Source organism: Elephantulus edwardii, unplaced genomic scaffold, assembly GCF_000299155.1.
Source record: "Elephantulus edwardii isolate Elephantulus edwardi_28Jun2011 unplaced genomic scaffold, EleEdw1.0 scaffold00025, whole genome shotgun sequence".
NCBI lineage: Eukaryota > Metazoa > Chordata > Mammalia > Macroscelidea > Macroscelididae > Elephantulus > Elephantulus edwardii.
In genome coordinates this window covers 15,262,201-15,286,581 of record NW_006399775.1, presented here as the reverse complement: position 1 = coordinate 15,286,581, position 24,381 = coordinate 15,262,201, and the positions used below count along the sequence as shown (strand labels likewise).

The 24,381-nt window shown below is 40.3% G+C and overlaps 1 protein-coding gene across 1 annotated transcript in view; it reads right to left on the bottom strand.

The window, feature by feature from the left end:
• UVRAG (UV radiation resistance associated) overlaps positions 1 to 16,794 on the bottom strand; it is a 349,759-nt gene extending 332,965 nt beyond the window's left edge. The window contains exon 1 of the mRNA XM_006882863.1: positions 16,475 to 16,794. Within this exon, the coding sequence (XP_006882925.1) occupies positions 16,475 to 16,591 (117 nt within the window). The 5' untranslated portion in view covers positions 16,592 to 16,794. The remainder of the gene's footprint in view (positions 1 to 16,474) is intronic.
• Positions 16,795 to 24,381: the final 7,587 nt, after the last annotated feature.

Here is a 24,381-nt window from a genome sequence, read left to right as displayed (position 1 = left end):
TGTAAGGAGAGACAGGTCTTTGGAGAAGGACATCATGCTGGGTAGAGTAGAGGGACAGCGCAGCAGGGGAAGACCCTCTATGAGGTGGATTGATTCAGTGACTGGGGTACTCGGGATGGGTGTGTCAGGGGCAATGAGACTGGCACAGGATAGAGCACGGTTTAGGGCTGTTGTACATAGGGTCGCTATGAGTCGCAAATGACTCGATGGCACATAACAACACCACCACCACCTCTGGGATTGCAGTGTAGCGTCTTGCCACCAGAGCTCCCTGAGAACCTAACATTCTTGGTACCTGCAGTCAGGAAATCAAAAGACTGATTGAACTGGGAAAATCTGCTGTGAAGGATCTCTCCAGAGTGCTGAAGAACAACGATGTCAATTTAGAGACTAAGGCATGCTGATCCAAGCCATGGTCTTCTCAAGTGCTTGCTATACATCCCAGAGCTGGACGATGATTAAGGCTGACAGAAGAAGAATCAATGGCTTTGAGTTGTGGTGATGGAGAAAAGCAGAAAACAAGTCTGTCCCAGAGAGGGAGAAACCAAGCTGATCCTTGGAGGCAAGGATTCTGAGGTCTGTCTCACATATTTAGGGCATGTTGCCAGGAGGGGCCATTCCTTGGAGAAGGACATCATGCTTGGAAGGGTGAAGGGTCAGTGTAGAAGACCCTAGAGGAAACTGATTGACACAGTAACTGAGGTAATGAGGGTAAATGTGTCAAAGACAGTGAGACTGGCTCAAGATAGAGCACATAACAACAGTTGTTATATCCATTTAACCTACACCTCTCTGAGGCATAAAGTGATTAAGGTGCTTCCAGGTTGCCCAGCTATGAATGAGGGAGACCAGAATTTAAACCTAAGCATTCAGGTTCTGGAATTCATCTCCTTGGCAGACGTGGTAGTGGATATACAGCAAGAAATAAAAACACTAAACAACTGAACGAATGATGTTGTTAGATAGAGGTAAGTAAATACAGTATTTGTAGGAGAAAACGAGGACAAAAAGTAAGGAGACTAGCTTAGAGTCCATGGGGTCATAGTTTAACAAAGAGGTTAAAATGTAACTCCATTTCTCATAGCACAAGGACTTGAAGACCAGAACAAAGTGATTTTCCCAAAGCTACCTTCGTTACCAGAACCAGTCTTATAAGTCTTTCTACCACATCATGTTAAAGGAAGAATTATTTGCATTTAAGAAACTGAAAAGGCATATTCAAAGATATTTTTATAGTCCAACAATGAAAGAACTTGAAGAGGTACATTAAAGTGTAGTGCAGTATTTGGAATGCAACAGAAATTTAATACCAATACATTAAATTTTCAATTTTTTTAAAGGAAACTTTATTTTGTTTTGACACAACTTTTTTTAAAATGAACTATACATTTTGCTATATTATTAAAGAGAATTGTTGTTGTTGAATGTCACGCACAATAATCCACTGGTGTTGAATTGGTCCTCTTCATTGCAACCCTCCATCGAGTTTCCATTAGGTTTCCAAGGCCATAAATACGTACAGGAGGACAATGACCATCTTGCTTCTGAAGCCCAGCTTGTGGATTAGCACCGAAAACCTTTCAGTTAGCAACCCAATTTGCTATACACTATATCATCTGGGTAAATAATAATTATCTGTACCAAATCACATGAAGAGCGCGCCGATGGCTTAGTGGGAAGGAGTTTCACTGCCAACTCAAAGGTGCACGGTTCAAATCACCAACTGCTCTGCAGGATAAAGATGAGCAATATCCTCCCATGGGATTCACTGCCTCTAAAAGCTTGCTAGAGGGTCAGCTATGCATCAGTTCTACCCTACAGTACATAACAACAAGAACACCATCAGGGTAAATAATAATTACCTGTACTATATCACATGAAGGGAGCTCTGGTAGCTTAGAGGTATGGAGTTGGGTTGCCAATCCAAAGGTTCAAAGTTCAAATTGAAGAGCTGCCCCATGGGAGAATGATGGGCAATAACCTTCCTATGAGATCCATTGCCTCTGAAAACCCACCAGAGCTGGTTCTGACTCGACAGCACACAACACAACACATCACATAAAGGAGCACTGGTGGCATAGTCCATAGTGTGTTGAGTTGCTAACCAAAAAGGCCATACAATCAATGGTCCGGTGGTTCAAATCCACCATCAGCTCAACAGGGAGAGAGGCAGTATTCTCCCCTTATGACGTACAGACGTGGAAACCCAGTGGAGCCGCAGTATGAGTATACAGCTTGATCGCAGCAAGTTTGAGTTTTTAGTTATCGCATAATTATGTTATTAGAAAATTATTTCATTAAAGGGGAGCTCTGGTGGCCTAGTGGCAAGAAGCTGCACTGCAATCCCAGAGATATGCAGTTCAAATCCACCAGATGCTCTGCCAGAGAAGGAAGGGCAATCTCCTCCTGTACCAGTCAGATCCGATTTGACGGTACACACACACACACACAAACACACACAATAATAAAAAATAAAAGTTTTTTAAAAAAAGAAAATTATTTCATTAAAAGGTCTCTGTAAGAAACTCCATCTGCTTTGAAAACGTTTCTCTGATTATCAGAGCTGTCAGCCTGGCTGCCCATAGAAGAATCTTTTCTTGCTATTTCAACTTATTTTCTTCTAATCATCTGGTCTTTTAAAACCTGAAAACAATTTGATGGAATAAATTCTAAAATGAAGGCATTAAATAGCTCTGAGGAAACACTTAGGAGCTATCTTGTGAGTTAAGGACATAATATTTTCCCAGATTTTTGTGGCATTTTCAAAGCCTATTTTAGCTTACCCTATGGCTGGCTGATTAGGGTGGCTTCCTGTTCTCAAAGAGGAAATCTCGGAAAAGCTAATCCCATGATATGGTCCATGGTAGAAGAATTCTATAAACTCATAAATGGGAAAAATATTTCATATTAATACTCAATCCTAAACCCAACGCCTTGCAAAGGCTGAGCTGACTTGCAGAAACAGATAACATTTATTTCATTTAAACTAGTATGAGGTTTCCTAAATTTTTTCAAGAGGTCTCTGCAACCAAACAATTATATTTAACCAGCCCCAGAAGTCACAGTTCCTTGGAACAATACATCATCTATAAAAATGAGCACTACTCCCCCCCCACTTCAGTACTCATCACTACTTGAATTTACATTATTATTTCCTGTTTACAGTCTATCAAAGGTCGGCAAACTGTAACCCATAGGCCAGTGCAGACCCACTGCCTACTTTTGTACAGCCGGCAAATTAAAAGTGACTTTGCATGTTTCAATAGTGATAAAAAGAAAATGAGTTCTTCAAGACGTCAAGATAGTATGAAATTCAAATTTCAATGCACATAAATAATACTTTATTGTCATACAACCACATGCATTTGTTTATATATTGTCTTGTTCTGCTTTAGAACTGCGGCTGAGCTGAGCAGCTGCAGTGGAGACCATAGGCCTGGAAGAGCATAAAATGTTATTTACTCTCTGGTCCTTTACAGAAAAGGTTTGCTAAACTAAGCCCTGGTCCAGCTCACCCACTAGAGTTCACAAGGTCAGGAGCTTTATCTTGATGACTGTTTTATCTCCCGTACTTAGACTACTGCAGGTATTTATAAACACTCTTATTTGTGGAATGCTGAATAAATGGGGTGTTTTTTGAGATAAACTTTAAGAAATCTAACAAAATAGGTCATAGTTGAGAAAGTCTTTCAGTTATACCAGTTCACAGTTTTAAAACAGCTTAGCTTGTATATTTTTTTCAATGCAGCAAATGTGTAATTAAGAGATCCTGAAATTCTACTGCATTTTCCATCGTATAATCAGCCTAATGATTAAAATGTGTAAATTAGCCACTCAGTCACCAACTCACTTCAGGACACTTGGACAGTTGCTCTTTATTTTTATATTAATACTCAATAATAAACAGTTCCCATGTAGAAAAAGTCTCTTAAGTCAAATCAAGAAAACAAGTCCGGCCTGTAAAAAATCCTACACCTATAATGAATGCCTCACAGTCTACAGGCTGCTTTGCTTTGTGATCTGTTTTCAGAAAATTAAAATGCTTTCCTGGTGTGGATGCTTCTTATAAACCTAACCATTAACATTTTAGTGCACAAAAGCAGTACCTATTTTCCCTACAACATTCTTCTATTCATTATAAGTACTCAAGGTTGAAGATTTCTTTTCATAATGCCAAATAAAACTATTTTCCTTTTATATTAAAATAAGTTTTATTTTCCTAGACTAGCTGCTCTCAGGAAAAGTATGATTGGAATTGTGGAAGGAAATAATTCATATCCTCTGAAAGGCGTGAGTAGCATGAAGGAAGGAAGCAAGACTGTTTCAAATGTGACTGTTTCCTTTACTTCTGGACTTAAAATTCTAACTTGAGCACACTGACACAAACTAAAAATCCTAACTTGCGCACACTGACACAAACTACTTACAGAGTTCAACGTTAAACCCCTAGTCACATACAGGACAGTCATGCTGAAGACCACAAAGTTTTCCTGGGATAAAAAGAAGTATAAAAGGCCAATTCCCACTTTCACTTTTATATAATTCTGGCATACAGGCTTTCTCTTTTTTCCTACCTAGGAATCCACTAACAAAAGCTAAAGGTAACTGCCAGTTTCAGCGTCCAGGTTTTTCTCATTATTTAAAGAATCTTGGTGGTGGTGGTGTGTACCAATGAGTCAAAACCGACCCATAGCTGACCCTCATCTGGGTTTTCAGAGGCTGTTAAACTCATTGGAGGATACTGCCCATCCTTCTCCTGATTTACAGAATAGTCTGACTGAATTTTTTTTTTAATTTTTTTGTTGTTGTTATTGTTAAGTGCTGTTACAACTCCTAGGAACCTATGAACAACAGCCTTGAACCCTGTCAAATCCTGTGCCATCTCCATCATCTCTGACATACCTAAAGCCATTGCTACATCCACTATGTCAATCCATTTTTTAAGGGTCCACGGAACAGCCTCTCCTAACAACATCCCCAAAATATGTGAGCTGAAGCTTTACCATCCTTGCCTCTAAGGAGCAGTCTGGCTGCACTTTCTCCAACCCATACCTGTTTGTTCTTTTTACTGTCCATGGGATATTCAGTACAGTTCAAAAACCATAATGGGGTGGAAGGCAGGCAAACTTAGAGACTGCTAGGTGCTGGGACCAACTGGTCAACTCTGGCATGACTTGTCTGTTATCTTGCCTCAGCCTCTTAACCAAAAAGCAAGCTATGCAAGAGTTTTTGCAAAGAATAAGTAAAAATGTCTAACATTATTGCTGACTAGAATCTATGGCACTTAGTGCCAAATATTACACAGAATAAAAGTTCTGCCATCAAAAAACCCACAATCACCAGATGGTTACTATTTCAGATCAGAGAGAAAATGAGCTTTTTAAAAAACACAGTAATTTTAAAATGAAAGGCATGGGAAGCACCTAAGAACCAAACAGGCAGGCTGATCACTTAAACTGCAGGGGGCATTCCAAAGTTTCACTTCATTCACATTATTAAAGGGAGTGTGGGCACCTAGAGGGCCAGGCTGACTGCACTGCTATAAAGAGAAGTTTAAAATACCACCTTCTCTCCCATTTTAACTGTGGCCTAAAATCCCCCCAAAGCTGTGGGATTTAGTATAAAAACCACAGAGATAAGTTAAGCAACATGTTCTCAACACACACAACCCAGTCCAGCACAGTGGCAAACTTTATGAGACTCAGCTTCTGGTCACGCCTCTGTCATAAGGTGGAACGGAGAGGCCCTCCATATGGACCTACTAAATTCACGTTGTTGTTAAGTTAGAACCAATCTCATAGCTGACCCTCCAGTGGTTTTCACAGGCTGTAAAATGCCCAGAAGAAATTGCCCATCTTTCTCCCTTGGAGCAGCTGGTGGATTCGAACCTCCTGCCTCTGGGATGGCAATGCATGTTGTTGTTAGGTGCCTCACAGTAGCCCTATGAACAACCATTTGGTACCTGCCCTATCCTGTGCCATCCTCATCATCTCTGAGACATTAGAACCCATTGCTGAAGATACAGTGTTAAGCCATACCATTGGGGGTCGTCTTCTCCTTTGCTGACCCTCCATCTTTCCAGTATGATGTCCCTTTCCAAGAAGTAGCCTTGTCTAAGCTACATGTCCAAAGTATGAAAGATGAAGTTTGGTCATGCTTACCTCCAAGGAACACTGACTGCACCATTTCCAGGATATATGTTGTTGTTATGTACCACCAAGTCATCTGCAACTCATAGCAACCTTATGTTCAACAGCTCTGAACCCTGGCCTATCCTGAGCCAATTACACTGTCTCCAGCACACCAGTGACAGTCAATCCATCTCACCAAGGGTCTTCCTCTCTTGTGCTGGCCCTCCACCCTTCCAAGCAAGATATCCTTCTCCAAGGACTGAACTCTTCTGGCAACATGTCCAAAGTATGTGAGATAGAGTTTCAAAATTCTTGCCTCCAAACGGCTCAGTTTCACCCTCTTCAGGACAGACCTGTTGGTTCTCTTAGCAGTCCATGGTATGTTCAATACTCTTCTCCAGCACAACTTAGTGGTACTGATTCTTTTTCTATCATCTTTAATCACTGTCCAGCTCTCTGAAGTTCAGCAAGTAACTGGTAAGATCATGGATAGTCTCTAGACTGTCATCATTGCTCTTCAGTACTCTAGAGAGTTTTCTCCAGATTGGACAGCAGATTTTTCCCAATGTAATTTGTCTTTTGATTTCCTGACTGCTGGTGCTAAGAGTGTTGATCATGGAAACAAGTAAATTAAAATCATTAACAATTTCAGTCTCCTCTCTATCATGATGCTGTCTGTTGGTCCAGTGATGAGAATCTTTGTTTTCTTGATTGAGTTTCAATCCATATTGACGACTTTAGTCTCTGACCTTCTGCAGAAAATGTCTAAGGTCCTCCTTAGTTTCAGCAAGCAAGGTGTGTCATCTGCACAACGCAGGTTGTTGATGAGTCTTCCTCCAATCCTAATGCCACATTTCTCCTCATGGAGCCCCTCCTCGAAGATCTGTTCTGGATATAGACTGAAAAAGTATGGAGACAGAATGCATCCCTGGCATACACCTTTCCTGATTTTGAACCATGCTGTGCTTCCCCTCTCTGTTCTGACTACTGCTTCCTGGTCCAAGTTTAGTTTTTATATGAGCACAATATAGTGTTCTGAGATTTCCATTCTTCTCAAGATTAGCCATAATATGTTGTGATCCATGCAGTCAAAAATGGCTTTGCATAGTCAATGAAACACAGATAGACATTCCCACCAGCTACTCTGGAGAAGGATAAGCAATCTTCTCCAGAACAAAACCTCCTCACAAATCTATGAGATTGAAAAGAAAAAAATAAATAAATCTCTGAGATCCAGAATCAACAGAAAGATAAAGTCTATAGTGAGGTAAACAGTGTTGCTCCTGAGGACTTACTTCAGATTTGTGTCTAGAAAACTCTGATTCAAAACTCAAGTTTCCATCTTCAAATAAGACAGAAAGAGAAGACAGTTTTGTGATAAGAACTTCAGAGAGTATGTGTTCCTTTACCCCCAAAAATCTAAGAATGCAATTTCTAATAAATAAAGCATTATAAGAAATTTAACTCATGGAATCTGACATATTACCCATGCTGTTAAGCCTAAAACAAAGTATAAAACCTAAAATGTTTCAACTCCTCTTAGTTTTGTCTGTTTTCTAAAACACCTCCATCTTGTCATTAATCCATATTTAGTACATTAAAAATAAAAATATTTCATTCCAGAAGTCATATTTCTGACAGGTGAAAATAAACATGTTGTTTGTTGTTATGTGCCGTCGAGTCGCTTGCGACTCATAAAAAAATACATATTTAGAAATTACAAAAACTTAACTTTTTTTTTTCCACTTTCCTCACACTTCAGACGAAACTGAATAGTTTCAATTCTGCTCTTGCTCTATTTCCAGTCAGTTTCACTTCTGAATTTGTTTTTGCCACACTGAATGGCAACCTTGAACAGAAATATTAAACATTAAATAAGAACATAGTTTTTGCTTTCAAATGAGAAGCTAGACATTTTCATACAACGAAAAGGCAACCAAAAAGGTCTTTCAATATTATGGATGACATTTTGTCACATAAAAATGATGATTTTAAGATGCTGATGCCTCTAAGTTAACACCAATAAGGATAAATTCATAATAGAGACGCTTGATAAAATGTGATAAAAATGACACTTTACCTCTTTAGTTTATCTCCTGAAAACCCACAATCCAATCTGAGGCAAAACATTAGACAAATCCCAAAAGAGGCACCCTCCAACATATCTAGCCTGTCAAGGCCAACTTAAATAAAGACAGTCCGACAAAGAATAACAGAAAGAGGTGTTTAAGGAGACATAACAATTTAATATATGGGCTATCCTAGATGGGAATCTGGAAGACAAAAAGGACAGTAAGTAAAAATAAAAAAATATTAATATATGTAGACTTAAGTGAATAGCATGGAGCTCTGTGTACAACACAGAGAGTTGTACTGTTTATTCGAAGGCAGCACCCCTCTGAAGGTCTGAATCTACCAGCAACTCCAATGAAAAGAGATGAGCAATCTCCTTCCAAGCAACGCACAGCCTAAAAAAAAAAAGCCCTAGTGGTAAGACACTTCACTGCCAAACCAAAGGCACATGGTTCAAAGCCACCTGCTGCTCCACAGGAGGATGGGCACTCTCTTCCCCTATGATTCACTGCCTCTGAAAACCCACGAGAGGGTCAGCTATGAATTGGTTCCAACTCCACAGCACATCACAAGGGCCCTAATACAGGCCACTCTGCTAAAGAGGATTGGGGGGCCAGAAAGAACGTTTCTCAATCAATGAAAAGTATGATCAAATAATTATAAAGTTAATACCAAGAACTTAAACCAAAGGAAAAAATTTAAAAAAAAAAAAAAGACAAAAACATAAATTAAACCTCTGCAAAAAATTCACACTTACAGGGTAAATGGGATCCAACATTCTGCATAAAGTCTAGACATTAAGCAAAGATAATAAAACAGAACTATTTAAACAACACAAATTTTAAAAACCACCAAAAAAAAAAAGTTATACACCCTGTTATACTTTGTGGTGGGATTGTTGTTTTAAAAACTATCTTTTGACTGAATGATTCATGTGTAAAATCTACCCTATAGTTGTTGTTATGTGACCTCAAGTGGACCCTATGTAAAACAGCTCTGAACCCTGCCCTATCTTCAGCCAATCTCATTGTCTCTGACCCGCTTACACCCATTCACTGAGTCAATACATCTCAATACAATACAAGTAATTGTAAAGACTATGGCTTGGACCTTAAATCTCTAGACTGACACTGTTGCTCTTCAGTATTCTGAAGAAGTCACTGACAGCAGACTTTCTCTATGCAATTTGTCTTTTGATTTCTACCCTATAGAACTATACATGAAAGGGTGCAAAGATACCTGTATCTAAGTCTTATTGAAACAGTGTAACAGAGAAAAAGAGTGTATGATCCAAAGTCTATCAATTGGTGACTAATTAATTAAACACAAAGAAACATTATTACGCAAAGTGTCGTGTGTGTGCGTGTGTGTGTGTGTGTGTGTGTGTGTGTGTCGTGTGTGTATTTGCTGTCCAAGAAATAAAAATAAATTGAAGTATTTCTTTCTTTTTAAAGAGAGCTAGTCAGGTCAGAAGTCCCTAGAAGACACAAACAGTGAAGCAAACAACTGTTGGCCAGAAGGCTGGTAGTTCAAACGCATTCAGCGAAACCTCAGGAGCCTGGCCTGGCAATTTGTTTGCAATTGAGCAGCTAATTGGAATCCTATTGAGCAGTTCTTCTCTGCACAAAGGAGCTCTCGGGGTCTAATGGTAAGGAGTTTTGCTGCCAATCCAAAGACATGTGGTTTGAATCCACCAGCTGCTGTGCAGGAGAATGATGAGCAATCAACTCCCAAGCAGCTAAAAGCCCATGAAAAAAGCTGTTGGAGGGTCAGTCCTGACTCAACAACATATAACAACAACACTGCACAAATGAGGTTACAGTGAGTCAGAATCACCTCAATGGTGACTGAAACAACAGTAATCTTTAACTGAGGTTCTTCCATTTATACTTCAGGAAACCCAAATATGTATGCACAATTGTGTATGTACTTGGAAGACTCTGGTTTGGAAAATAGTGTATTGGAATTTTGTAAATAAACAAGTATAATTTTAAAAATAAAGCTGTGTATGTACTTAAGGGTACTTTCTAAGGAAGAGTCCACAGCTTTTATTGCATTCCTAAAGGAATCTGTGATCCCCAAAAAGGGTACCTACACAATCACGGAAAGGCCCCCAAAGCTCCAAGTACCAGAGACACGTTCTTGGGTTTTAACCAATCAAGGAAACTTCTAGAGAAGAAAGAAATGCTTTCAAGCTTTTAAGGATTAAATGCCAGAACCACACACACACAAAAACAACACATACAAAAAAAAACCAAACCCAACCTAGATTATGAAATCTATGAGTGTGGAGGAATTTAATCTTCAGACAAATTTATATTCACTACTTAGAAACGTCAGCTAAAAATTAAAAGGCAAAAAGAATCAGCTTCAAGATGTGTCAGTGGCAATTCCAAGCTTAAAGAATAGTTATTATATTTATAAAAACAGTCATAATAAGAGGTGCATTGCAAGTGGACTGGGGGAGGAAAAAAAGAGGGGGTGGGAAAAAATTGTGCAACAACAAACGAGTGTTTTTTTTTTAAAAAGTGAACTAGGGGAGCAGGAAGGTGGGGGAGGGAGGTAAATGTGCCACAATTAAAATTCAACTTTTCTGTAAACTTTCATTAAAATTACAGTAAGAAAAAAACAGTTATTCAGAACTAAAAGGTAAAGATTACATAGTAGTCTCATTTGAGTTGTTTTAAGTGCCACTGATTCGAGTACAACTCATTGTGATCCTAGGAACAAAAGATCTGAACCGGGAGCTCTGGTGGCCTAGTGGCAAGAAGCTGCACTGCAATCTCAGAGATGCGCGGTTCGAATATATCAAATGCTCTGCTGGAGAAGGAGGGACAATCTCCTCCTATACCAGTCAGATCTGATTTGATGGTACGCACACACAAAAAAATAATAATAATAAAAGAAATCTGAACCCTGTTCTATCCTGTGCCATCCCTACATTTCCTGACATACAAGAGCCCATTGCAGCAGTCACCATGTCAACCCACCTCAACAACAGCAACTCATTTGACACAATTCAACAGCTGAAATTATCTACCGCTAGCATTCACATATATAAAGATTCGGCAATTATGCCATTTCCCCTAAAAAGTTTTTTGATATGTTGACTGAACAAGTTAGGTCTTATCCATAGTTATGTGGGCTTTATTGAAGCACAAACAAAATCAGTTTTGTTTTATATGAGCACAAACTACAGTCTTTTTCTGAAGACAGCTGGGAGAAAGGCAATACTTTTTTGGAATTAATGGTGACATGTGTGAGTAAGAATGGACTTGACAGCAGGGGATATGTTAAATTAGTATCTTACACATTAACACTTTCAGATTCAACAGGACCTCATGAGGATCAGAACAAATGAACATATTCCAGCAGGGACACTTTCTATCTAAAAATGAAAATCTCCTTTAAAATAAGGACTCTAAAAAGAGACCTGATGATATATGTAGTGAGTTATGTGTTGGGTTGCTTACCAAAAGTTTGACAGTTCAAATCTACTAGTTACTCCACAGAAGACTGGAGGCAGTCAAGTTCCATTAAGACAGCAATGGATTTTGGGGTTTTTTTGGTTTGTTTTTGTTTTTTGTTTTTTGTTTTTTTTTCATTTAGGGACATCTGGCAGTGTCTTCAGGACAAGAGGGTGGTTCAAAGACTAAACTGTGCGTAATTCAAGTCGTAATCTTTCCAATCACCTGCTAAGCATCTGAGGGTTGGGTAATGAATAGGGGTGACAGGAAAAGAACTGATGTCTCTGAGTTGTGGCATCAGAGAAGAGGGCTGACTATCCGTGAATCGCCAAAGGAAAAAGACACATGTGTCTTGGAAAAAAGTACAATCAGAGTGGTCCTTGGAAGCAAGGATGGCAAAGCTTCATCTCATGTACTTTGGACATGCTGTTGTTGTCAGGCCATTAAGTCAAGCATCACTCATAGTAAACAACAGATCTGAACTGATGTTGTTAGGAGATGCTCCTCCTTAGAAAGAAACATCATGCTTGGGAAAGTGGAAGGTCACGAAAGTAACAAAACTCTCAACAAGATGGACTGTAAAAGTGTCTACAACAATAGGATCAAGTGTGTTAGGGATGGTAAGACTGGAGCAAGATATGACAGGGCTCAGATCTGTTGTTCGTAAGTTTGCTATGAGTGGTACTCACCTCAGTGGCACTGAAAAACAACAATAGCACAAGATGAGGTAGGATTTCATTCTGCGTTCTGCTGTACACAGGACTGCTATGATTCAGAGTAGATTTGAAGGCACCTAGTAACAAGAGTCATTTCCGATCGTAAGACGAGTCATTTCTGATCGTCAGGACTGGAAGGGGAAGGGGAGGAGTGCTGCTGTTATCGAGCAGATTGAGGACAGCTCCTTGTTGTTGTTAAGGGCCATCAAGCAGCCTACAATTGATAGCGACCCTAAGAACAACAGATCTGAACCTTGTCCTATCTTGTACCATCCATACCATCTAATGGTAAGCCCACTGTACAGTCACTGTATCATTCCATCTTCTTGAGGGTCTTCCTGTCTTTCTCTGACCCTCCACCTCTCCCAGCATGACGTCTTTTCCTAAAGACTGGTGTCCTCCTGACAACATGCCCAAAGTATGTGAGATAAAATTTTACCATTGCCTCTATTTGCTCTCTGGTTGCACTTCCTTCAAGATAGACTTGTTTGTTCTTTTGGAAGTCCAGAAAAAAAAAAACATTGCAACTCAAAAGCATAGATGCTTCTTCAATCATCCTTAGTCACTGTCTAACTCTCAGATGCATAAGGAGTAACTGAAAAGACATGGCTTAGATCAAACACACCTTAGTCTTTAAATCGACATCATTACTCTTTAGCACTTTGGGAGAGATCCATGACAGCGATTTTCCCAGTGTAACGTTGCTTTTTTTTTAAAATTATTTGATTGCTGTTACCACAGGTATTGATTATGGATCCAAGACAAAGGAAACTATTGACAACTTCAGTCTTTTCTCCATCTATCACAATGCTGATCCAGTGGTGGGGATTCTGTTGTCTTGATGTTGGGATGTAGCCCATCCTGAAAGCTGTAGTCTTTTCTCTTCTGCAGTAATTGTTTCAAGTCCTTTACACTTTCAGCAAGAAAGTTTGTGTCATTGCATAACACACATTGTTGATGCATCTTCCTCCAAACCTGATGCCACATTCTTCTTTATATAGTCCAGCAACAGAAAACACATATAACAGATAGGGATGACAATTCTTCAACTCAGTTGAAAAAAAAGGCAAGGTACTTCAAACACTGACTGAAGAACTCAGCTTAACATCTTATAATCAATACACAGTATAGCAGCTCCCCTTTCCAACAAGAAATTATCCAAGAGTGCTATGACTGAGAAACCCTCCTTAAAAAGTACACCAGGGAAAACTGAGGCCATGCCTTGAGATGATCAACTTTATCTTAAAAATCCCAAATCAACAAGCTTAATATGTTTAGGAACAGTGATATCTTGCCAACTAATACGGTGCTCTTTTAAATTAATACTATTTTCAGGATATTATTTAAGAAAGTTAATTGATTTTCCCATTTAACTAAACCTTTGAAGAATCACAAAAGCCATAGCAAAAAAGGACAATGAATTCCAGAAAAAGACATTTTTATATACACATATGAACTATGACTCTCAGAGTACATCTTGTATGATTTGATGTATACAAACTTCAAGAATAGGAAAAAAAATAGAGGTGGTGCTGGAAGGTTGCATAACAGGGTCCTTCTAGGATGCTAATCATTCCATATTTCTTTTTAGATTTTATAAAAGTTTATAAAGAACTTGAATTTCCATTCACTCATTGTTGCACATTTTCCTCCCTGCCCCCTTCCCCCTCAGTTCGCTTTTTTTCTTTGGGGAAAAAAGTTCTTTCATTGTTATACATTCCATATTTCTTAATCTGGGTAGTAATTACATAAGCAAGTTCTCCTTATGGTAACTCATCGAGCTGTATACTAAGGGTCACTGACTTTATTGTATACAGATAATACTCTGACAAAAACATTCACTTTTTAAATGTTACATATTTTAATGCTAAAAACCTGAGCATTTTCACCCAGAACACTTGATTCATGTCAACTGCCAAAACAAAAGTGTTGTTAGGTGGGCTGCCTTCCAAGAACTCAAGAAGGATGACACCCCCGGAAAGCTTCAAATCCCACACTCAGCACTGATACAACACTCAGCTGTACATTTAAGCCCCTCGGCAACCATCCAAATATCTGACAAACACTAACAAATGCAGTGCCACTTATTCCATGGACGGTTGTCTGGGATTACTTCCCCCATGGTTAAAGTGTAAACTGTTTTCAGAGAACAATCTCTATGAAATAAGCCATATTTTCCCTTTCCAAATTCCACATGTTCTAAAAAGCCCCCCAAACTAAATCCCTTGATCCTCAACTCCTTAAGATTTCTCCAGATATGCAAAGTAGTGCCTCTCTCATGATCCCTCAGAATATAGCCCCATGTATAAAAAAAAAAAATACATTAACAATGCCACAGACCAGTCTCCCTAGTTAGGCTTCCATCCTCTCCTACAACCTCACAGCATGTACAATTCTCCACAAAATTCCTTTCTAATAGCACCACAAAACCAAGAAGCCTCATATTATCCTACATTTTTACATCCTTTTCTGAAACTCAAAATAACACAAAAAGTCTTGTTCCGGCAAACAATCTGGCTCACTTAACTCAATGACAGAATGGTTTAAGTGGCCAGGAGCTAACCATAAAAGCTGATGGTTCAAACCCATCCATGGGCAATGACGGAGAGGACCTGTAAATCTGTTCCTATAAAGTATATAAGAAAGAAAATCCTACGGAGCAGTTCCACTGCCACTTGGGGTTAGCTATGAGTTGAAAATTCATTCTAGGGTACCTACCAACTCAACAGCCAGAACTGCTGCTGTTATCTCCAGCTCTTCATTTTCCTTTGCCCTCTCCTCTACTTTCCCATATTCAAAACCCATCCATTTCCTTCCCATCCTCTCCCCTAATCTCTACTCTCTTCCATGTGAATCCTTCCTTCAGTACCACAGGCCAGGAAGGAAGACAGGAATGGTTCTGTATTAAGGTAGCCGAGAAAAGGTTACTCACGTTTCAAGCAAAACAACCCCTAACCGGCTGGGGAGTCAGACTTCTGGTTTTCAGAAAATCAGTTCCCTCAAGGATTAACTGTAAAGCTTTGGACAAGTGATTTTACAAGTGAATCTCCCTTTCCTCAACTACAAAATGGAGATAATAAAAATCTCCCAGAAATCTGTGATCTAAAAGAGCTCATCCCTGTTTGAGGATCTTGTACATTTCAGTCACGAGAAAGTCTCAGAAACTGACGGATTTTCTTTGGTTCTCTTCTTGGAAAAAGGAAGACAGAAGGGATTCAAAGGATTCTCTTTACCATTCTTTAATACAAAGTCTACTCTGACAAAGCGAGGGTAAGGGATAAGAGCAGAAAAAATCTTCTCATGCACGTGTGAGAAAGAGAAGATTTTTATCAGCTTCCCAAACTCAGCATTCCCTCTTTACTATCCCAGTACAAGGTGGTCCCAAGATGCCTTTAAAATTCTTTGGTAAATAACAGAAGACACAAGTAAATACATCAAATACTAGCTCTACAAATTTTCATTGAAGAGAATGGGCAGAAAAAGATTTCCCCAAATTGTTAAAATGCGTTCCTTGGTGGGTTATGAGAATTAAGAAGAAAATCTCTAAGTCCCAAACACATTTCTCTTGAAAAGCTGAGGGTATAAATTCAAAATAGAGAGTAAAAGTAAATGCTAGACACGCTTATACTCTGCCGTAGTTAAATGCCAACTAGCTTCTTCCTAAGGGTGGTGTGAAGGATGAGGAGAGAAAAGAAAAGCTCTTTCTCAGTCTCCCAAGGTGCAGCCGGGCTTCCCCACGTCTCTTCGCAGGAGCAGTAAGGAGGCAGATCTACGCAAGGGAATCCCCAGCTCTCAAAAGAGAAAGACGGACTCAGGCCGGATCCCCTAGGGAGTTTAGCTGGGTCCCTTCCTATTCTGTCCAGCTCCAGTAACCGGATTTCTTCTCACGGAGATCTTCCAAAGAGAGGCTCACCATCACTGAATGCCCTCCCCTTAGAAACTCTCCTGTCAAGCTTCCTCATTCCTAAGTTCTCCTCAGTCACTGCTCTGGGTCTCAGGGGTTGCATGCGATCAGACTGGTGCCACAGGGGCTCTTCATCCGGCCTTCTCCCACTCTCGCCAGACAGCCGCGATCCCGCGGGCTTACCTGCTGAGACGGCAGCTCCACATGCAGAGCTCGCGCGCCAGAACCGGGAGGCAGCGCGGTGGCCGGGCCCGGGGGTAGCGGAGGAATAGGGGCCCCGACCGACGCTGAGCCGCTCATCTTGACCCAGGGGCCGCCAAGCGGCGGAGTCGCCGCTCCTCCGGCATCCGCCAACACCTTCTAGCCACGACCCTCCGAGTCTCTACAGCCTAGAAACCCCGCCACCCGAAAGGTAGGACCGCTCTACCCGACAACTGGACACCACCGCCGCCGCCGCTGGCTAAGGAAGAGCCATATTACCGCAGTGCAACCCCCACCAGCCCCGCCGAGACCTGGCATGCTGATTGGCTCAACTCTTGTGGGGGCGGGCACAAACAACATCTAACAGGCGTACTATTGGGCAAAATTGTCATCCATCGCCGGCCGGTTAGGCTGGGGGCGGAGAAACCCGAGGATGGCCTAAATTGCGTCTGTCAAACTGGGGTGAAATCTGGGGCGTTGCTTCTTCTGTTCTCTATCTAATTGGTTCCTTTATTACCAGAGGGAGGAGCCTACCGATGGGACCTTAAGGATCATTGCTCTAGGTCGCTGTCAATTGTTACTGAAAGGAAGAGGGGTGGAGTCTGATTAGGTAGTGAGCGAGTGTGAGCTCCGGTGTCACGTGCGAAAGGCAGGCGAGTCACCTGATTAGTGAGAGTCGGTCTTGGGAGCCACTTCCGCCCTGACCTAGTTGCCATGGTAACAGGCTTCCAGTGGCGGGTGGAGATTCTATAGGAGCTGGCTGTTCAGATATGTACTGGTCAGTGTACAGGTGTTGAAAAGGGATGCTTTTGGTTCAACAGCGAGGCACCACACAGGATACAACGAGATCAAAGACCTGTCGGTTGTCCCATGAGCTCCTCCACGAACAAGTCCACGCCTCCCTTCACATGCCACTAACTAGTACGTTACGACTACGGACGCAAGGTATGCCTGTGTACTTAACCTCTACGCATGGCTTGTCTTGTCCCTCCAAAGCTTTTGTTACTCCTACCTTTCTGGCAAATGTTTACTCATTCATCAGATCTCAGTTCTGGAGGGCTGCTTCTTCCAAAAGGTTTCTCTGATCCGCTGTGAGAACTTCCTCTGTGAGTCAAGAATCCTTAGTCTAAAGCTCTTTCAACTCCTGCGCTTGACTGCATTGCGTTGTTTTTTAATAGGCACACACTCAGACAGGTACTGTGAGTTCCTAGAGCAAACCGACCGTGACTTGTGGAACACTGAGATAATCATGAATTGTTTTGTTGAAGTTTAAGACATTCTGAGAGCTTTTGTACCAGTTTCTTCTCTAATAAATGATACAGAAATCACTCTTCAGGTTTTGTATTTGCCTTTTCCCCTTTCTAAACGGAATTTTTCATCCACTGGACCGATTTAGAAGAGAGAACACGAGATTTTAGGAATCAGGCACATTTGGTATCTTGGCTCCCACCTGCTTCTTATATGTCTCTTGGCAGGTCAGTTTCCTTCTCTTAGCTTTGTTTTCCCATCTGTAAAAGAGTCATAGGGTTGCTGTAGGAGCTTAAGTAAGTCAACATGTATAAAGTACCCAGCAGTACCAAGCATTTAACAGTTGTGGGGTGGCCTGGAGTTAGTAGAACAAGGAAGACCTGTAACCAGCGCTGTATTGCCTTAATTGATGCCTGGTATCCTAGGAACCTCAGTCCTGGAAACGGACAATGCGTACCTGATTCCCTTTTTATTACTAATGAGGCTAGTCTTGCAAGTCTAGAGACAGAAGACAGGAATCTTGTTTTCATTAAGAATGGAGAAGAAGCACATCCAGCTGGGCTGGGGATTCCTGCCTGAGACGGACAGGGACTGAGACTAGCAGCAGTGGTGATGGCGGTGGCGGCAGCAGCAGAAGTGATGAAGAACTATAGAGCCTTATGAGAAGAAGAAACTAGAAATGTGGAAAGCACAACTAAGATGGTTACTTTTGTTATTTCTCAAAGTGTTATGTCTTATGGTTTGTGTATTTATCTGAATGTATTTCATAGATATTGAATGTTTCTTATATGCAGTGATATAAAATATGTGCTAGAAATTACTACTGATTCGCAATATGATTCTACCTTTGGCCAGTACTTAATTGGATATGCTTAAAAGGAGTTTGCCCTAGTGAAATGCAGCAATCTTGAAAGCACAATGGAGAAGATATTTCAGATTGGAGCATGCTATCTTCCAGGGTGCTGGGATGAGTAAAGCCAGTGCCCCTCAAGAGTACCTTTACAAGGCCAGAAGTTAAAGGAGGTGGTAATTGTGCAGCCTGAGATGCGTGCTCATGGTGAGCACCTGGGTCTCTTACGTGAGTGGGAGAGGGAGGACTAAGTAATGAAGAGATGGGATGAGTTTGGGCATTTCTATTATCATACATTGACTTAGCATACACACGCGCTATGGAAGACTGGTTATTGGTATAATGTCTAAGAAGTCATGAGGATTTCTGCAAAGAGTAAAAGTGCCAGCTGGTCTGAAATTCAGGAAGATGTGTGGAGCAGTTTACAGCTGGTGCCCATAGCTAGGGATGAGCTGACCAGAACCCAACCAGACACTACACTTAGGAACTAGTATAAATGGGTTCAATCTGGAGGTTTACTCTGGACTAGAGTTTGCTTATGGATGTAGACACTTAAAGTTCCAATTGAAACGGAGTATTCTTTAGAAAAAGGAGCATACATGTCTCCTAAGTACTAATTTAATAGAGATGGTCAAATTAAAAATTCGCTTTCTGAAATGGAGAGAAATGAAGGCATGAAGTACTTTACACATTTTCATGAGTAGTTAAAATGATTGTGAGAGAGAAGTTAATCCTTCAAGTATGAAGGTCAATTACTAGAAAATCCAGGGAGTGGCCTGTGGTGAAATAGCACCTTCTAGGTGGTAACATGGTAACTACCCTGCCCAAAGTTACTCTTTCTTTAAATAAATGCTTTCTTTTTGTGTGGCAAGTTTGGTCTCTCTGTCATTCTTGCTTGTGGGATGAAGGACCCTTAGTTTGGAGATTGATCTGGCAGGAGTTTCACTTAAAATGTTTTATAAAAGCATAATGTCATATATTGTTGTTGTTAGTTCCATCAAGTCATTTGCAACTCTTAGCCACCCTATGTACAACATCTCTGAACTCTGCTCTGTCCTGACCCAACCTCATTATCTCTGACACACCCATACCCATTATCCCAGTCACTGAGTCAATCCATCTCATCCAAGGACTTCTCTCCTGCGCTGTACCTTCACCTTCTCAAGCATGATGAACCTCTCCAAGGATGGGTCCCTCCTTGAAACAAGTCCAAAGTATGTGCGATGGAGCTTCAGAATCTTTGACTCCAAAGAGCAGCCTGTTTTCACCCTCTCCAGGATAAACCTGTCTGTCCTCCAAGTAGTCTGTGGTATATTCAATACTCTTCTTCATCACCACAACTCAAATTACTCAATTCTCCTACCAAATATACATCTCTTCCAGTCAGTTGGCCAAGTGGTTGTTCTCCAGATTTCTTGGCACAACTTGGTGAGTACATCCAGGGCAGCATCTGTTAGCTGAAATATGTCAGTTGGTATACCATCTATTCCTGGGGCCTTATTTTTTGCCATTTCCTTCAAAGCAGCTTGAACTTCTTCCTTCATCACCATAGGCTCTTGCTCAAATGTTATTTCATTAAATTCTTCTGTGTCTGCCAATTCCTTTCTATACAATGACTCAGTATATTCTTTCCATCTTCTTTTAATACTTCCTGGATCATTTAATATTCTGTCTAAAGCATCCTTGATTATAGCAACTCTAGATTTGAATTTGTTCTTCCGTTCCTTTAGCTTAAGAAATGCTGAACGAGTCCGGCCATTTTGATTTTCCGACTCTAGCTCCTCGCACATTTCATTGTAATATTTTCTTTGTCATTCCGTGCTGCCCTTTGGAATCTTCTGTTCAGCTCTTTAGTATCTTGAATTCTTCCTGTGCTTTGGCTTCTCTACGCTCCAGTGCAATCTTCAGAGTTTCTTCTGACATCCATTTTGGTCTTTTCTTCCTCCTCCCACAACTCATCTGGTCTTTGCTCATTAGTGTTCAAGGCCTCAAACCTGTTCCTGAGATGATTCTGAAATTCAGGTGGGATGAAATCAAAGTCATTTTTGGCTCCTGTGGATTTGGTTTAATTTTCCTCAGCTTCAGCTTGAACTTGCATATGAGTAGTTGGTGGTCTGTTCCACAATCAGCTCCTGACCTAGTTTTCACAGCTGATATTGAGCTTTTCCAGTGTTTTTTTCCGCAGATGTAATCAATCTCATTTCTATGCATACCTGATACATAGCAAGTAATAAGAACACCACAGCCTGGATCAGGTGCACCTTAGTCTCCATACTGGCATCATTGCTCTTCAGTACTCTGGCAAGGTCCCGGGCAGTAGATTTCCCCAATCCAATTCGTCTTTTGACAGATCTGTTGCAAAGGACCACTGTAGTTTTTAAAAGCAAAGGTATAGCTGTGATCACCAAGGTACACCTAAGCCAATGGTCTTTTCAGTTGTATATACTTGGGAAAGTTAGTAAAAAGGAAACAACAGATTCAACTGTGGTATTGATGAAGAATATTGAATAAACCATGGACTTCCAAAAGACACAGCAAATCAGAGGAAATACAACTAGAATATATATCCCTTGGAAGAAAGGCAACTAGAATATTCCTTAGAAGTGAGGATGGCAAGACTCCTATTTGCTTGCTTTGCACACATTATCAGGAAAGACCAATTTCTAGGAAAAGAATTTGTGTTTAATAAAGAAGAGAGTCAGCAAAAACAATAGATTCCCTCAGTAAGATGGCGAAACCCATAAGAGCCACAACAGTGGACTCAAACACACCAACAAACTTGAAGATAGTGCAGGACCCTGCTCTCCCCTTTCCCCCGTCACAAGGATACTGACATTGAATTCAGCGCCTATCCAGCATGGTCTCCTGTCAAGACCTTTAATTATATTATCAAAGGTCATTTTTCCAAGTCACATCACAAGGTCTGAGGCTTAGAACATGAACACGTCTTTTGGGGAGCTACCATTCAGGTAGCTAAGAAAAGAAGCCTAAAGAGAGGCTCAGAATCACTGCTTCCACTTTTGGGGTGGGGAATAAGCTCTTAATACTAGCAACTTTATAACTTTCTTCAGTAAATATTCACAGAGTTCTCTGAGTAAACATCTTCATCATAACCAAACACCTTGAAGAAATGAATTGCTGGTCCTAAAACCTCAGAATTGGACCCTCAGAGGACATCAAAGTCAATTGCATAATGTAGTGTAAGAAAACAATGTTCCACAGCTTACTTGGCAAGTAGCCTCAGGTCTCAAAAGCTTGCCAGAGACCATCAAAGTTGCAACTATTGCTCTCTCCCTTTCTGGAATAAATAAGAGTAAATAAAAATCAAAGACTTATAGAAACAATTAATCCAAAGGACTGTGTGAACTTCAGCTCCTATTCTCTGAGACTAGAACTGGGTGGTGCTAACTGCTCTAAAATAGAAGACAGTAGAGAATCCTGAACAGAGTGGAAGGAAAATGTGAAGCAACAACAATATCACAAATATGACCATGCTGACTGGTCTCACAGAGACTGCTGGAATTCCTGAGACTATAGCCCTCAGTAACCCTTTGAACCCGGAACTAAACACAACTTTATAGCTCATCTTTGAGCCTTACAATATTGCTGTTGTTAGATGCTGTTGAGTTATATCTAACTGACAGCATCCCTGCTTCTTACAGAACGAATCCCTGCCCATTCCTGCAGCATCTATATAATCTCTGCTTTTCTCAAACACATTGCTGCAGTCATGTTTTGAGTCCGTCTCATTAAGGACCTTTTTTTCCACTGACTCTATACATTTCTAAGCATCATGTCTTCCTTCAGAGACTGAACCAAACTGATAAAATGCCCAGAGTATATGAGACCAATTCTCACAATACATGCTTATAAGGAGCATGGTAGCTGTACTTATTCCAGGACAGATCTGTTTATTCTGATGGAAGCCCAAGGTATATTCAGCACAGCAATTCAAAGTATCAAATTCTTTAGTCTTCTTTATTCCTTGGCCCACATTCACTTGAATATGAAGCAATGGAAAATTCCATGGTTTACATCAGGCACACTTTTGTCTGCACAGAAAGACATTCTGGCTCTTTAGCACAATAAAAACTTCCTTTGCAGCAGATTTTCCCAAAGCAATATAACATTTGATTTTGTGACTACTGATTCCATGGATATTCATTATGAATCTAAGTAAAATTTAATCCTTGAAAACTTCAATCTTTTCTCCATTTATCTGATAGCTGTTTTATTCTGATTGTGAGGACTTTTGCTTTATGTTGAGGTGAAATCCATACTAATCATTTTTTTAATAAATTTTTATTTTATACCAGTTTACTAACAAAGTTCACATACATTGTTTTTCACACTATCTTCATTCACACTGTGTTTCATACACTCACTCCATTCATTATATTTTATAAAATTAGTCAACACTAAAAAAAGTGATTTGCCATCTCTTTCCAGATCCCCACCAGATCTTTTCCATTTCCTCTACCCATCCCTCCCCCAATCATCAAATTGTGTGACTGTGTAATTTCTCCCAGGACCATGCTCACTCTTCCACGCTTACCCTTCTGGGATCATCTTACCAACAATAATGGTCTTAGACAGTATTTGTCCTTATGGGACTGAGTTACTTCACTTAGCATAATGCTCTCCGGTCCCTTCAAAGTTAAGTAGTAATTTTCAAAATAATTGCTCCTCCATACTCAGTACTATTCCATTGTATGAATGTACCACAATGCCACTATTTCACAATCTATTTGTTTGTGGTTGACATTTGGGCTTTTTCCACATTCTTGCAGTGGCGAATAATGCTGCTATGAACATTGGTGTACAAATTTCCATTTGTGTCTCAGTTCTGATTTTCTTGGCGTATATTCCAAGCACTGGAATAATTGGGTCATATGGAATTTTTATGTTTGGCTTTTTTAGGAAAAGCCAAACTGCCTTCCATAGCAGTTGTACCATTTTACAATCCCACCAAGAGTGTATAAGAGTTCCTATCTCTCCACATCCTCTCCCAACATTTATTATTTGCTGTCTATTAAACTTTGCCACTGCTACTGGAGTGAGATGGTATCTCATTGTGGTTTTTATTTGCATCTCTCTTATTGCTAGTGATTTTGAGTATTTCTTCCTATGTTGGTTGGCCATCCAAAAGTCTTCCTCTGTGAAAAGTCTTGCCATCTCTCTGGCTGTTTTGTAATTGGGTTATCAGTCTTTTTCTTGTGGAGGCTCTGTAATATTCTGTAAACTTTTGTTATGATACTCTTGTCTAACACGGTATTTCTAAAATTTTTTTCCCACAGTAGGTTTTCTTTTCACTCTGTTGGAAAACTTTTTGATGTGCCCAGGGATTTGATCTTCAAAAGGTCCCATTTTATCATTTTTATCCTCTTCTGCTTGTTTCTTTCTGGCTGTATTTGTCAGCCTTTTTAATATGCCGGGCAAGCCTTCTAAGCTTGCTCCTATTTTGTCTCTTACAATCTTTATGGTTTGGGGCTCTTTAGATAACCTGTGATATAGTCAATAGTCTTTCCCAGTATTCAATATTCTATGTAATTCTTCTGCATTTATTCTTCACTATCCAACTTTTGTATTAGCATGAAGCAATTGAGAATTCTTTTCTAAACTCAAGATATGTTTGTCTGCTGATAAAAAAATTTAGGAGATCCAAGATGGCAGCGGAGGCAGAGACAGCATGGTGAGCTGCGGGAGCAGTGAACCACTTAAAGCAGGGCCATTATGGCCTTCCACAGACTTCGGCTTATTGATAATTGAACACTTAAACAGTTGATGACTG